At 56.6% G+C, this 14,236-nt stretch overlaps 2 protein-coding genes and 2 gene segments (V, D, J or C); all 4 read left to right on the top strand.

Annotated features, from left to right (window-relative positions):
• Positions 1–1,603: 1,603 nt before the first annotated feature.
• Positions 1,604–2,401, top strand: LOC128800029 (T cell receptor alpha variable 4-like). The segment is given in 2 exon segments: positions 1,604–1,655; positions 2,033–2,401. Coding segments are annotated over 2 exon segments (421 nt in total).
• Positions 2,402–3,682: 1,281 nt separating this feature from the next.
• On the top strand, positions 3,683–9,424 carry LOC128800028 (T cell receptor alpha variable 26-2-like). The segment is given in 3 exon segments: positions 3,683–3,776; positions 6,241–6,593; positions 9,266–9,424. Coding segments are annotated over 3 exon segments (561 nt in total).
• Positions 9,297–10,742, top strand: LOC128800027 (uncharacterized). The gene is given in 3 exon segments (XM_053964912.1): positions 9,297–9,511; positions 10,029–10,321; positions 10,323–10,742. Coding segments are annotated over 3 exon segments (765 nt in total). The 5' UTR covers positions 9,297–9,459.
• A 1,359-nt stretch (positions 10,743–12,101) lies between these two features.
• The window catches only part of LOC128800286 (M1-specific T cell receptor alpha chain-like), a 226,754-nt gene continuing 224,619 nt past the window's right edge, over positions 12,102–14,236 (top strand). Inside the window, exons 1-2 of the mRNA XM_053965404.1 lie at positions 12,102–12,185; positions 13,045–13,336. Coding sequence (XP_053821379.1) covers positions 12,137–12,185; positions 13,045–13,336 — 341 coding nt within the window. The 5' untranslated portion in view covers positions 12,102–12,136. The remainder of the gene's footprint in view (positions 12,186–13,044; positions 13,337–14,236) is intronic.

Below are 14,236 nucleotides of genomic sequence, written 5' to 3'. Positions count from 1 at the left end.
AGTGATGAGAAAGTCACCAGGAGCAGGTCAATGTGGCTTCTCCAAGGGGAAGTTATGCCTGATCTTCTTGATAAAGTGCTGTGGTGATGTGACAGGCTCAGGAGAGGAAGAAAGAATGGTAGATCTTCTCTACTTGGGCATGAGCAAAGCCTTTGGCACTTTTGCATGGATTCCTGTAGGAGCCTCACAGAGAAGTTGTTGATGTTGGATGAACAGTGAGGTAGAATGAAAACTGGCTGGCCAGGCACAGGGATCAGTGATCAGCAGCACAAAATAAAGTTGGAGACCAGTGACTGGTGGTGCATCCAAATGGTCAGAACTTGATGGGTTCTGTTTATCAGCTTCACTGATGATGTGAGTGATGGGACAGAGTGGACCCTCAGCAGGTTTGCACACAACACCAAACTGGGAAGAGAGGCTTATGCATCAGAGAGTCAGGCCAGCATCCAGAGGGACCTCAGCAAGCAGGAGAAATAGGCTGATGGGAAACTCATGCAGTTGAACAAGGGAAAGTGCAAATTCCTTTGTGCCAAAGAAGTCCAACAGCATCCCCAGCTCCATTAGACCAGGTGTTGCCAGGAGCTCAAGAGAGGTGACTGCTTCCCTTTATGCAGCACTGGGGGGGACACAGCTGCAATGGCCTCCTCTGCTGCCCCTCCTCTGTGACCATATTGGTGAAAAAAGGGATCAGTATGAGAGTGATAAGGTGAGTGGAAAATTGTCTGGCCTACGAGGCCCAAAGAGTTGTGGCCATTGCTTCAAACCCCAGCTGGCAGACAACTCTGGGGTCTCTCAGGGATCAGCAGTGGGACAACTAGTGTTGCATGTTACCATGAATGTCATGAATAATGGGAAGGAGGACGCTCTCCACAAGTTTGGAGGTGACATTGAACAACCAAGAACAGGCAGTGAACTGGCCTCTGTTACTCAAGTTGTTCCCAGAAAATCCTGGAGCCACCTGTACAAAGGAAACAGGGAACACAGACTAGACTCTGGAAGTTATCCGCAACAGGAGACTAGGCTACGAACAGCTGCTGGAACATGGGTCTTTCAGCCTCCTCACTGCCATCTGCAGAAAATCCCTGGCTGCTGTTCCAGCCCCTGAGCACAGAGGCTGCTCGGGGAAGCTGCTCCATCTCCTGGTTCAGGGCCCTGTTGCTGCCTCAGGCTGCAGCTGGTGCTGTGCCAGCTGATTCTCTCTGGGATGTCCTTGCTGGAGGAGGGGAAGAGTCTATTTGCCAGGACAAGCTGTGCCCGTCCATGCAGAGCCCGAATGCTTCCCAGGCGAGAGCCTGAGCGGCGCCGGTGCAGGGCTCAGCCCTGGGGCGGAGAGGAGAGGAGAGGAGAGGAGAGGAGAGGAGAGGAGAGGAGAGGAGAGGAGAGGAGAGGAGAGGAGAGGAGAGGAGAGGAGAGGAGAGGAGAGGAGAGGAGAGGAGAGGAGAGGAGAGGAGAGGAGAGGAGAGGAGAGGAGAGGAGAGGAGAGGAGAGGAGAGGAGAGGAGAGGAGAGGAGAGGAGAGGAGAGGAGAGGAGAGGAGAGGGCACAGTGAGAGCATAGAGCCAGGGCTGAGGGACACAGCGAGGCTCGGCCGGCGGAGCGGCGGCATGCGGCGGTGTCGGGACGCGGGGCAGGCGGTGCTGGCCGCGGTGCTACTCGGTGCGCGGGGTGCGGCTGGGGCGACCCCGCAGGTCCCTGAAAATTGCCGCCCACTTTGGCTTCTTCACGGACCTCTGCCCCATAACCATCCTCGAGTCCATTGCTTCCTCTGCACCATTCCTTATTCCCTCAGAAAACTCATCTCACTCTTCTTTGTCCAGCCATTCCTATACCTTCCTTTCCTCTGTGTCTTTTTGCATGTCTTATGTAATTATTAATAGTATTAATGGACATTTCCGTTCCTGCACATATTGACATCCTCTACAAACTATTCTACTCATCATCTCTGTATGTTCCTGACTGCTTCTGTGGAAGGTGCTTCTGGTGCTGGGGAAAATGTAGGGGTTGATGTTTGTAATTTCTTTTCTCCCCATCAGTAGATGCAGTCAGAGCCCAGGAACAGCAGGAGCAATTCCTGGAGAGCACCGAAGGCACTGGCATCAACATCACCTGCTCACACCCCAAAAACGTAGGCATTGAGTACATCCATTTCTACCGTCATCAACCGGGCCGAGCACCCGAATTCCTCGCCCTCACTGCTAGAGGCTCCAAGGATATGCCGGCCATTGCGGGCCAGCTGCGGGTGTCGGCAGACCGGCGCTGGAGCGCGCTGTGGCTCGGGCGGCCCCGGCGCGGGGACGCGGCCGTGTATTACTGCGCGCTGGGGGCCACGGGCAGAGGAGCCGGGGCTGCGGCCGGGCACGAACCGCCGCGGGCGGGGCCGGCCGGGGCCAGCAGGGCCTTGACAAAGGAATCTCCATCTCTGTCGCTGCAGAAATGTCTCTGTTCCATACTGCCAGGTGGATAAGAAGCAGCAATCTCACCTGGATGTGTAAATCAGGTGTGCTTTCAATCCCACCTGAGCCTGGAATTCACTTCTCTACAGGTTTCATTCCCATCCTCACTTTTCCCCAAAGACTCATGGATGAGCATTCAGCACCTTCCTGAAACAGTAGAACATCCGGGAAGGAAAACAATAAATCGGTAGGAGTAGAGGAGCATTTCAAATCATCGAAGTGCTCGTTTGCACCCCCCACCCCCTTAAACTAATTGGTGCCTTTCCCTTCACGTTAGGAACCTGCCAAGCATCCAGAAGTACAAATGCCAGGATCTAGCAATGCTGCAAGTGTTAGAGGGAGACGTTTGAAAGACTCAGCTCCACATGAGGTTTCTCTCCAGACACTTGTTCGAGAGACCCCATTTCCTTTGGGGACAGGAGCCTTTCAGCATCTTCAGGAGCTCCTTGGGCTGAGCAAGTGCAGCAGAGGCCACAGTCAGGGGGTCATGGGAAAGGTGAGAGTGTCTGGTTCTCTAAGGCTCACATCACGTCCATTTTCCTTTCCAAGGGAAGAACAAGGAACAGGGAAAGTGAGGACAAAGCACACAATGACACCAATCTGGCAGTAGGTGATAAAGGAGAGAAGGAGGGAGCTCAGAGCTCTCCAGCTCCTAATTGATGGGCCATTAGGAAACTGCTGTGAAGTGGCTCAGGCTGAGCGTTGCCAGTGGCAAGAAGGGACAAGAGGAACAGGAGGATAAAGGAGGTTTCAGGAGGTCTTATGGGATCAGGGAGCACAAACCAGGGAATGCCTGTGAATCTGTGCAGTCTCCAGCCTCGGAGATGTCCAAAAGTCGTCAGGATTTGGGGATTAGCAGTGCCCTGACAGAGCTGAGGACAGCTCGGGAAGGTGAGAAACCTCAGTGGGGAAGAAGCCCCCGAGCTCCCAAGTGGCCTGGCCTGGCTGTGAAGCAGAGCTGGCCATTGCAGCTGCGGAGGTGAGGACTCCACTGCGAGCTGAGCGGGAACAGCCCCTTGCCATGAGCGAGGCCCCAGAGGCACGGAATGCTCACAGGGCCAATGGCTGAGGGAGCCTCGGGGGCTGCTGCTGGAGGAGCGAGAAACGCACAAGGAGCATCTCAGGCACTGCAAGGACAGCTCATTGCTCTGCCTGCTCCCGCCGCTGCTTCCTTTGCTCCCGCCGAGAGTCTCTCCCGGCAGCTCTGTTCTCTCGGGGCTGCCACGTGGCTTTCGGACTCTTCCGCACTCAGCAAACACGCAGCTTGCTCTCGGCATGCACCTCGCATATCTCATCCTCACCGTCTTCCTGGCCCAGCTCCTGGGTAAGTCCTGCCTTTTCTCCAAGGCTCTCCTCTTCTTCTTCTTCTCTCTTCCCACAGGAAACCCTCAACACCCTAAGCAGGACCTTATAGGGAAATACCAGGGAATAGATGGAAATGGATGAGAAAAATCCGTTCCTCTTTGTGGTTTTGTAAGTATTTGCTCAAGAAGCTCTTCGGTTTGTAAAGGAAAAGGGAAGGAAGAGAAACCTCAGTCTTCTTCTCTGTCTTTTCTCTCGCCATCAATGCATCTGCATCTGCCTCTCTCTTCTGATCCAAGTGCTGGCACCTCAGGAGATCTCAGCTTCTCTACAGTCCCACATTCTTCCCATTGAAATGTACATTCCAGGATCCCGTTAAACCTGCCACGGCTATCTCAAAGTTCTCAGGTCACTGACATTATCAGGGTGTCTCCTTCTGCTTCCAGGCTGACCCAGCTCTGCCACTGCTTCCAGTGTTCTCTGGGCTGTCAGCACAACCAGGGCTCCCTCTTTCCACTCCCAGCATTGTGTGTACTCAGGGATCGAGGAGCCTTCAGAGGTGACAGGGATGGGGAAGCAGGATGAACCTTTCTGCTGTACCCCGGTGGGCGCCTCAGGCAGCTGGAGGGGAGCTGTTTCCAGCTGGCAAAGTTCAGGCGTGCCAGGTTGTTCCCGGCTCCTCTGTGCAGGATGAATAATAGCAGAGACACAGCCCAGCTCTCCTTTGGGTGATGCAGAGCAAAGAGCTCTGAACTCCTGCCCAGAATCTTTCCGACCTCGGCTACAAGGCAGGGAGCTTTCTCCACCAGGGTTTTGTATCCACATCATTTAGCTTTCCATAGTAATTCCCCGGGGAAGTGCTGAAATTGACGTTCTTCCAGGTGCCACGGGGCAGGACACGGTCACCCAGGAAGATGGAGCAGTCACTGTGAAGCAGGGACAGCCCTTCCACACCACCTGCAAATACCAGAGCAGTATTTTCAGGGGATTGCTCTGGTACCAGCTGCAGAGAGGCCAAGCCCCACAGCTGGTCTCATATCAATCAGGGAGTGGCCCCAGGCACAGCGGCCGTATCAGCACGCACCTGAACACCACGGGCAAATACAGTGTCCTGCAGCTGGAGGAAGTGGAGCTCTCTGACAGTGCCTTGTACCTCTGTGCTCTGCAAGACACCCTGCTGCAGGGAGCTTCCTCGGCTGTGCAACAACCCAGGGCAGGGAGGGGATGTGTCAGGGCAAGGCTGAGCTTGGGGAACGGACCCAGATCTCACCCTGATGCTCACCTGAAGTTCCATCCACATGTGTGTACACTGCTCTGATGCTTTTGGACTGCGTTCATTTGAGCATTTCCCTTGGGGAAGTGTCTCAGCATACTTTGATTCATTTCTGCATTGTGCAGTGTCTGAGAAAAGAAAAATACCCCCTGTGCTTGCCTGGGACCTTGTCCTGCCACACTCCAGCCTTTTGGCCCCACATGTCCCCAGCAGAGGCCAGGGCTGGTTGTGTGTTCCTGCCCTGTGTGCTCTTGGAGCAGCCCCGTTTGCATGGAGCCACGGGAAGCACGGATTTGTCTATGGCTCCACCGTGCTGAGCAGGGCCCTGGCTCTGTCCGTGTGTGTCCCTCAGCGGGAGGGAATTTGCTGCCTCTGCCAGGGACAGCGAGCACTGCTCTGGCCCTGAACAGCAGAGAGCAGCAGCTTCCCAGGCTCACAAACAGCTTGAGTGCAGCCGAGTGGGGCCGGCAGCTGCCCGCTGCAGGTGGGTGCGGGCTGGATCTGCTTCCCAAGCGGTGTCGCTGCTGTGTGCGATGGGACACAGCTGTCTCTTGTGCCTGGCCGTGCCCAAGGTCCTTGTGTCGCTGATTGTGCTGGTGCCGAGAGAGGCGGGGGCTGAGGGCGGCCGGGGCGGAGCTGGCGGCGTTGCAGAGGAGGCGGCACGGGCGCAGCAGAGCCGGGGCTGAGGGGCACAGCGAGGCTCGGCCGGCGGAGCGGCGGCATGCGGCGGTGTCGGGGCGCGGGGCTGGCGGCGCTGGCCGTGCTGCTGCTCGGTGCGCGGGGTTTGACACCAAGCGGGCCGGAGAACGGGTTGGAGTATTCCCCAGGGAGAATGGCACGGATTTTTCCCTCTCCACCCCAACTCCTTGTCTTCCCGCCTCTCTGCCATCTCTTATCCCTGCAAGTCTTCATAATTTTTGTTGGTTAAGCCTGCTTGTATATATACCTGCTTTTCCATACACATGTATCTTGCCCTATACATTCAGCATTTATATCTGCCCTGAATACAACATTCTGCTCTTCACTTCTCCATCCATCCGTGTATGTATGGACCTGACTTCTGCCTATTCTCTGCATGCATGAATTTCGAATTCCTCACATTCCCTTCTAGTCTGCGTCTACCTTGTGGCTAGTGTTCCTGACTCCGTCTGGCAAAGAACCCTCAGAATCCCACGGTTTTGACGATGTTTGTTCTTTCTTCCTTCTTTCCCAGGAGCGGCTGCAGACACAGACCAAGTGCAACAGAGGCCGTGGGCAGAGACCATCGAGGGCACCGGCCTGAACATCACTTGCCAGCACCCCAAAATTGCTGCCGACGCTACCCACTGGTATCGTCAATTCCCAGACCAAGCACCCCAGCTGGTAGCAACAGCTATCCGAGGCACAAAACCCGTAATGGAGCCAGAGGGGAGCCTGTCGGTGTCGGCAGATCGGCGTTCGAGTGCGCTGTGGCTCGGGCGGCCCCGGCGCGGGGACGCGGCCGTGTATTACTGCGCGCTGGGAGCCACGGGCAGAGGAGCCGGGGCTGCGGCCGGGCACGAACCGCCGCGGGCGGGGCCGGCCGGGGCCAGCAGGGGGCGCTGCCGCTCCGCCCGCCGGGGCCGCCTCGCCCCGCTCGGCCCGGGATCCCGGGGCGCTGCCGCCACCGGCAATGGCACCGCCACTGACACCAGCACCGGCACCGAGTCACCGACCAGCTTGGAGTCACCGGCCTCCCTCAGCCCCGCTTCTCAGCACTGGTTTCATGAGCCCCAGCTGCCTGATCTCCCTAGCACGAATCCCATCCAATCCCAAAGGCTTGTGAGCATCTACGTCGCTTAGCAAATCTTTAAGTTCTTCCGCCTGGATAACAGGAGTTCCGTGCTGCTTACCTTCCCTGTCTCCTAGATCAGGAGACCAGCTGTCCTGATGATCATCAATCCTACTCCTGAAGACTGAGGCAAAGAATGTGTTAAGCACCTCAGCCGTTCCGTCCTCTTAGCTGAATATATTCCCCACGGTGTCCAGTGAAGAATGGTGATTGTCCTCGGTCCTCGTTTATGTATTTGTAAAAACACTCTTTATTACCCCTTACAGAATTGGCCAAATCAAGTTCGAACTGAGCTTTGTCCTCTCTACTTTTCTTTCTGCATGATCTAATGACATCCTCCAACTCTTCCTGAGCTGCCTGCCCTTTTTCCAATAGTGAGACACACTCTTTTTATTCCCTGAGTTCCTGGGAATGCTCCCTTCTCATCCAGGCAGGTCTTCTCCTCCACCTCCTCATCTTTTGGCACGTAGGGCCAGGCTGCTCCTGTGCATTCAAGATTGCTTTCATAAAGTATATCTAGTCTTGTAGGGGCCCTTTCTTTTAAGGGGCTGCTTCCCAAGGGACATTCCAAATCAGTGTCCTGAACAGGCCACAGTCCACCCCCTGGAAGTCCACAGTACAGGTTTTGTTGATTTCCCTTCCTTTAAATACTATTGAAAACCGTGACATTTCATAGTTGCTGTGCCCAAAACAGCCTCCAGCCACCACATCTCCCACCAGCACTCCACTGGTTGTAAACAGCAGGTCTTCTGGGGCCCCACCCTTGGTAGGCTCCCTTTTACTTTGACATCTTGGAGAGCATCTGCAGGGGGGGGAATTATTGCAGAGAGACCAGGCCTGAATGTAGCAGAGAGATTTAATGAGTCACAAAGACACAAAGAAACTGACTGCAAGTGCACAACAGCAGTGCTGCGAGCCCGGGGCCATCTGAGAGTCCGTCCTCCTTGGCAGTGGAGAGGTTCCCACACGCTGCCTGTCTACCTGCCCCAGACAGGGAGACCACACTGATGGTCCCCACCAGGCTGCACTTGGTGACACCTTACTGCCAAGCGGAGACAAAGCAAACAAAGAAAAGGGGAAGGCAAAGCCTTCCAGCTCTCCTGATACCAACACTCAGAAATGTCCATCCTTGGCCCAGCACCATGTTCTGAGTAAAACCTGAGCCGTCACCACGGAGCTTTCCCAGCATCTTCTTCAGGGGAGGGACCTTCTGCCATTGTAGCACCTGGAAATGCCAGAGGGGTCACAGCCCCCAGAGCTGATGGGCACTCGGTAACAGCTGAGGATGCTGCCAACAGCAGCTGAGGTGGAGAATCCCACCACGGTGTTCTGTGGGAAGGAGCTGAGGATGGGGCCAGGCAGGGTCACCACCACAAGGGAGGGCTCAATGACGACGGTGGAGTCCTGGCACTGCCTGACACAGGGCTCATGGCAGCTGTTGGCCAGCGGGGTGGGGCCGCAGGGCTGGCATGGCCAGCACGGGCTGTAGCAGGACATGTCTCAAAGTCAAAAGTGCACCTGGGAGAGGGAGCAGACAAGAAACAGATCACAAGGGTGAATGGAAGCAACCAAGGCCACTCCTGAGTTGGGAGCTGGAGCCTTGGCAAGGAGCTCTCTTCTTTGCCCTGCAAATAGCAGCCTGGCCCAGGGAGTCTCTCTCCTAATTTCTCAAGGAAGAGCCCCTGCAGCCACATTTAACCTTTCTCAATTACACAATGTCCCCCAAATATCTTTGCCATGAGAGTGGACTGAGCACAGAAGAAAACAACCTCCGCTGAGATATTTGTCCACTGGATCATTTTGTAAGAGCAAGAGAAAGGGAAGGGGCTTCAGACTCACCTGGTTTACAGTCTCAGAAGCTTCCTGGGTGCAGATGAGCAATGATGTAGCAGCGTGCAGGAGATTTGTCCAGGGAAGAGGCATTGAAATGGAGTCCCTGTTTCCTGAGCCCTCCTTTTCCAGCTGCTCTAAACAATCACGTTCTGCTACTGCCAGTTGCCAGCCCCAACAAGGATGGGTTCACCCAAGTTTCGATTTTTTAGCTTACTTCTGTTTGTAAAGTTGGGAGTGCCTCAGCAAGGCTTGGAGTGCTCAGACACATACAGACATACGGACACACAGACACATGGATACATGGACAGGTCTCCCCTATCCAGGGCACAGCTGCTCTTCCCTGTGCTGCGTCAGTTTGGTTTCGTGTACACGGGGAAGGTCTGAGGCTTTATGACCAGCTCCTGTATCCATGTGAGTGGAATTCTTTCCAGTGCCCTGAAGGACAATTCTGGAGTCCCCAAGAGGACAGCAAAGGGGAGATGTGAGTGAACAGATGATGGGAGCAAAGGAAACCCAGGGCCTGTCAATCCTCAGCTCCATGATACCAGCCCGATTCACTGATCCCCACCCTGACTCCGCTGCTTCGGACGTGCAGAGACCCGAGCGCCGCCCCACTCCCAGCGCGCTCGCCTCCCCTCCGTTCCCGGCCAGGAGTCGGCGAGAGCCCGAGCAGCGCCGGCGCAGGGCTGTGCCCCGGGGCGGAGCTGGCGGCGTTGCAGAGGAGGCGGCACGGGCGCAGCAGAGCCGGGGCTGAGGGGCACAGCGAGGCTCGGCCGGCGGAGCGGCGGCATGCGGCGGTGTCGGGGCGCGGGGCTGGCGGCGCTGGCCGCGCTGCTGCTCGGTGCGTGGGGGTGCCGAAGGGGGGCCGCGGTCTGGGGATGGGGTGATCCCGCAGGTCCTCGCAGGCTGCCGTCCTGCCTGGCTTTTTCACAGACCTCTTCCCGAGAGTTGTTCTCCCGTTCATCCCTCCCTTTTCTCCATCCCGTCGTCCCTCAGAACTGTCCTGATTTTATTCAATGTCCAACCCTGCACAAGCATTCCATTCCTCTCCTTCTTCATTAAAGTCAGTCCTTAGCCCTTCTAATTTTTCTTCTTTTCTTTTAGTGCTTTCTCCCACATCCACCCGTTCTCTAGTGACTGCACCGTTCTTACTGGCATTCACCGATTCATCTCTCCACAAAGCAATAGTGGACACTTCCATTCTTGCTTATCGTGATAAGCAAGATACTTAAGATCTTGCTTAGATCGGTCCTGTTTTTCTGATCATCTCTGTACGTTCCTGACTATTTCTGCGGGATTTGATGTGTGCAGTGGGGTAAAGTAGAATTTGAAGTTTCACCATTTTCTTTCCCCGGCAGTGCCTTCAGGCAGAGCCCAGGTACAGCAGGAGCCACTCCTGAAGACCACTGAGGACATCGGCATCAACATCAGCTGCTCACATCCCAAAATCCAGACCAACGATTGGATCCAGTGGTACCGTCAGCTGCCGAGCCGAGCACCCGAATTCCTCGCCCTCACTGCTAGAGGCTCCAAGGATGTGCCGGCCATTGCGGGCCAGCTGCGGGTGTCGGCAGACCGGCGCTGGAGCGCGCTGTGGCTCGGGCGGCCCCGGCGCGGGGACGCGGCCGTGTATTACTGCGCGCTGGGGGCCACGGGCAGAGGAGCCGGGGCTGCGGCCGGGCACGAACCGCCGCGGGCGGGGCCGGCCGGGGCCAGCAGGGGGCGCTGCCGCTCGGCCCGCCGGGCCCCGCGCGGCCCCGCAGCTCCTTCCTCTGCCCCGAGCCCGCACGCACCGACCCCGCACAGCCCCGCACGGCCCCGCACACGCCTCACAACCCGCCTGCAGCCTGCGCTCGCACACTCGCCACACACAGCCCGGCCTCCCCTCGCTCCCGAGCCCGCCGCCGCCTCACACCAAACTGCTGCCGCCTGCGCCTCTGCCAGCGCCTCTCGCCCTCCGGCCACGCCTGCTGCTGCTCTCAGCCTGCTTTGCAAAGCAAAGAGATGCTCCTGGAGAGCACCTGGCCTGGGAACTGACCAAGCAGCTGCACCCACAGACGCACAGGGGCTAATTCATGGACTGCTGTCACCTCAGTAGGTCATGGCATGAGAGGCGTTTGCAGTGAGCCTTTCTGAGGTGACAAAGGAATCTCCATCTCTGTCGCTGCAGAAATGTCTCTGTTCCATACTGCCAGGTGGATAAGAAGCAGCAATCTCACCTGGATGTGTAAATCAGGTGTGCTTTCAATCCCACCTGAGCCTGGAATTCACTTCTCTACAGGTTTCATTCCCATCCTCACTTTTCCCCAAAGACTCATGGATGAGCATTCAGCACCTTCCTGAAACAGTAGAACATCCGGGAAGGAAAACAATAAATCGGTAGGAGTAGAGGAGCATTTCAAATCATCGAAGTGCTCGTTTGCACCCCCCACCCCCTTAAACTAATTGGTGCCTTTCCCTTCACGTTAGGAACCTGCCAAGCATCCAGAAGTACAAATGCCAGGATCTAGCAATGCTGCAAGTGTTAGAGGGAGACGTTTGAAAGACTCAGCTCCACATGAGGTTTCTCTCCAGACACTTGTTCGAGAGACCCCATTTCCTTTGGGGACAGGAGCCTTTCAGCATCTTCAGGAGCTCCTTGGGCTGAGCAAGTGCAGCAGAGGCCACAGTCAGGGGGTCATGGGAAAGGTGAGAGTGTCTGGTTCTCTAAGGCTCACATCACGTCCATTTTCCTTTCCAAGGGAAGAACAAGGAACAGGGAAAGTGAGGACAAAGCACACAATGACACCAATCTGGCAGTAGGTGATAAAGGAGAGAAGGAGGGAGCTCAGAGCTCTCCAGCTCCTAATTGATGGGCCATTAGGAAACTGCTGTGAAGTGGCTCAGGCTGAGCGTTGCCAGTGGCAAGAAGGGACAAGAGGAACAGGAGGATAAAGGAGGTTTCAGGAGGTCTTATGGGATCAGGGAGCACAAACCAGGGAATGCCTGTGAATCTGTGCAGTCTCCAGCCTCGGAGATGTCCAAAAGTCGTCAGGATTTGGGGATTAGCAGTGCCCTGACAGAGCTGAGGACAGCTCGGGAAGGTGAGAAACCTCAGTGGGGAAGAAGCCCCCGAGCTCCCAAGTGGCCTGGCCTGGCTGTGAAGCAGAGCTGGCCATTGCAGCTGCGGAGGTGAGGACTCCACTGCGAGCTGAGCGGGAACAGCCCCTTGCCATGAGCGAGGCCCCAGAGGCACGGAATGCTCACAGGGCCAATGGCTGAGGGAGCCTCGGGGGCTGCTGCTGGAGGAGCGAGAAACGCACAAGGAGCATCTCAGGCACTGCAAGGACAGCTCATTGCTCTGCCTGCTCCCGCCGCTGCTTCCTTTGCTCCCGCCGAGAGTCTCTCCGGCAGCTCTGTTCTCTCGGGGCTGCCACGTGGCTTTCGGACTCTTCCGCACTCAGCAAACACGCAGCTTGCTCTCGGCATGCACCTCGCATATCTCATCCTCACCGTCTTCCTGGCCCAGCTCCTGGGTAAGTCCTGCCTTTTCTCCAAGGCTCTCCTCTTCTTCTTCTTCTCTCTTCCCACAGGAAACCCTCAACACCCTAAGCAGGACCTTATAGGGAAATACCAGGGAATAGATGGAAATGGATGAGAAAAATCCGTTCCTCTTTGTGGTTTTGTAAGTATTTGCTCAAGAAGCTCTTCGGTTTGTAAAGGAAAAGGGAAGGAAGAGAAACCTCAGTCTTCTTCTCTGTCTTTTCTCTCGCCATCAATGCATCTGCATCTGCCTCTCTCTTCTGATCCAAGTGCTGGCACCTCAGGAGATCTCAGCTTCTCTACAGTCCCACATTCTTCCCATTGAAATGTACATTCCAGGATCCCGTTAAACCTGCCACGGCTATCTCAAAGTTCTCAGGTCACTGACATTATCAGGGTGTCTCCTTCTGCTTCCAGGCTGACCCAGCTCTGCCACTGCTTCCAGTGTTCTCTGGGCTGTCAGCACAACCAGGGCTCCCTCTTTCCACTCCCAGCATTGTGTGTACTCAGGGATCGAGGAGCCTTCAGAGGTGACAGGGATGGGGAAGCAGGATGAACCTTTCTGCTGTACCCCGGTGGGCGCCTCAGGCAGCTGGAGGGGAGCTGTTTCCAGCTGGCAAAGTTCAGGCGTGCCAGGTTGTTCCCGGCTCCTCTGTGCAGGATGAATAATAGCAGAGACACAGCCCAGCTCTCCTTTGGGTGATGCAGAGCAAAGAGCTCTGAACTCCTGCCCAGAATCTTTCCGACCTCGGCTACAAGGCAGGGAGCTTTCTCCACCAGGGTTTTGTATCCACATCATTTAGCTTTCCATAGTAATTCCCCGGGGAAGTGCTGAAATTGACGTTCTTCCAGGTGCCACGGGGCAGGACACGGTCACCCAGGAAGATGGAGCAGTCACTGTGAAGCAGGGACAGCCCTTCCACACCACCTGCAAATACCAGAGCAGTATTTTCAGGGGATTGCTCTGGTACCAGCTGCAGAGAGGCCAAGCCCCACAGCTGGTCTCATATCAATCAGGGAGTGGCCCCAGGCACAGCGGCCGTATCAGCACGCACCTGAACACCACGGGCAAATACAGTGTCCTGCAGCTGGAGGAAGTGGAGCTCTCTGACAGTGCCTTGTACCTCTGTGCTCTGCAAGACACCCTGCTGCAGGGAGCTTCCTCGGCTGTGCAACAACCCAGGGCAGGGAGGGGATGTGTCAGGGCAAGGCTGAGCTTGGGGAACGGACCCAGATCTCACCCTGATGCTCACCTGAAGTTCCATCCACATGTGTGTACACTGCTCTGATGCTTTTGGACTGCGTTCATTTGAGCATTTCCCTTGGGGAAGTGTCTCAGCATACTTTGACTCATTTCTGCATTGTGCAGTGTCTGAGAAAAGAAAAATACCCCCTGTGCTTGCCTGGGACCTTGTCCTGCCACACTCCAGCCTTTTGGCCCCACATGTCCCCAGCAGAGGCCAGGGCTGGTTGTGTGTTCCTGCCTCGTGTGCTCTTGGAGCAGCCCCGTTTGCATGGAGCCACGGGAAGCACGGATTTGTCTATGGCTCCACCGTGCTGAGCAGGGCCCTGGCTCTGTCCGTGTGTGTCCCTCAGCGGGAGGGAATTTGCTGCCTCTGCCAGGGACAGCGAGCACTGCTCTGGCCCTGAACAGCAGAGAGCAGCAGCTTCCCAGGCTCACAAAACAGCCTGAGTGCAGCCGAGTGGGGCCGGCAGCTGCCCGCTGCAGGTGGGTGCGGGCTGGATCTGCTTCCCAAGCGGTGTCGCTGCTGTGTGCGATGGGACACAGCTGTCTCTTGTGCCTGGCCGTGCCCAAGGTCCTTGTGTCGCTGATTGTGCTGGTGCCGAGAGAGGCGGGGGCTGAGGGCGGCCGGGGCGGAGCTGGCGGCGTTGCAGAGGAGGCGGCACGGCGCAGCAGAGCCGGGGCTGAGGGGCACAGCGAGGCTCGGCCGGCGGAGCGGCGGCATGCGGCGGTGTCGGGGCGCGGGGCTGGCGGCGCTGGCCGTGCTGCTGCTCGGTGCGTGGGGGTGCCGAAGGGGGGCCG

This window comes from Vidua chalybeata, chromosome 26 (assembly GCF_026979565.1).
Source record: "Vidua chalybeata isolate OUT-0048 chromosome 26, bVidCha1 merged haplotype, whole genome shotgun sequence".
Classification (NCBI taxonomy): Eukaryota; Metazoa; Chordata; class Aves; order Passeriformes; family Viduidae; genus Vidua; species Vidua chalybeata.
This window is presented reverse-complemented; position numbering and strand designations above follow the sequence as displayed.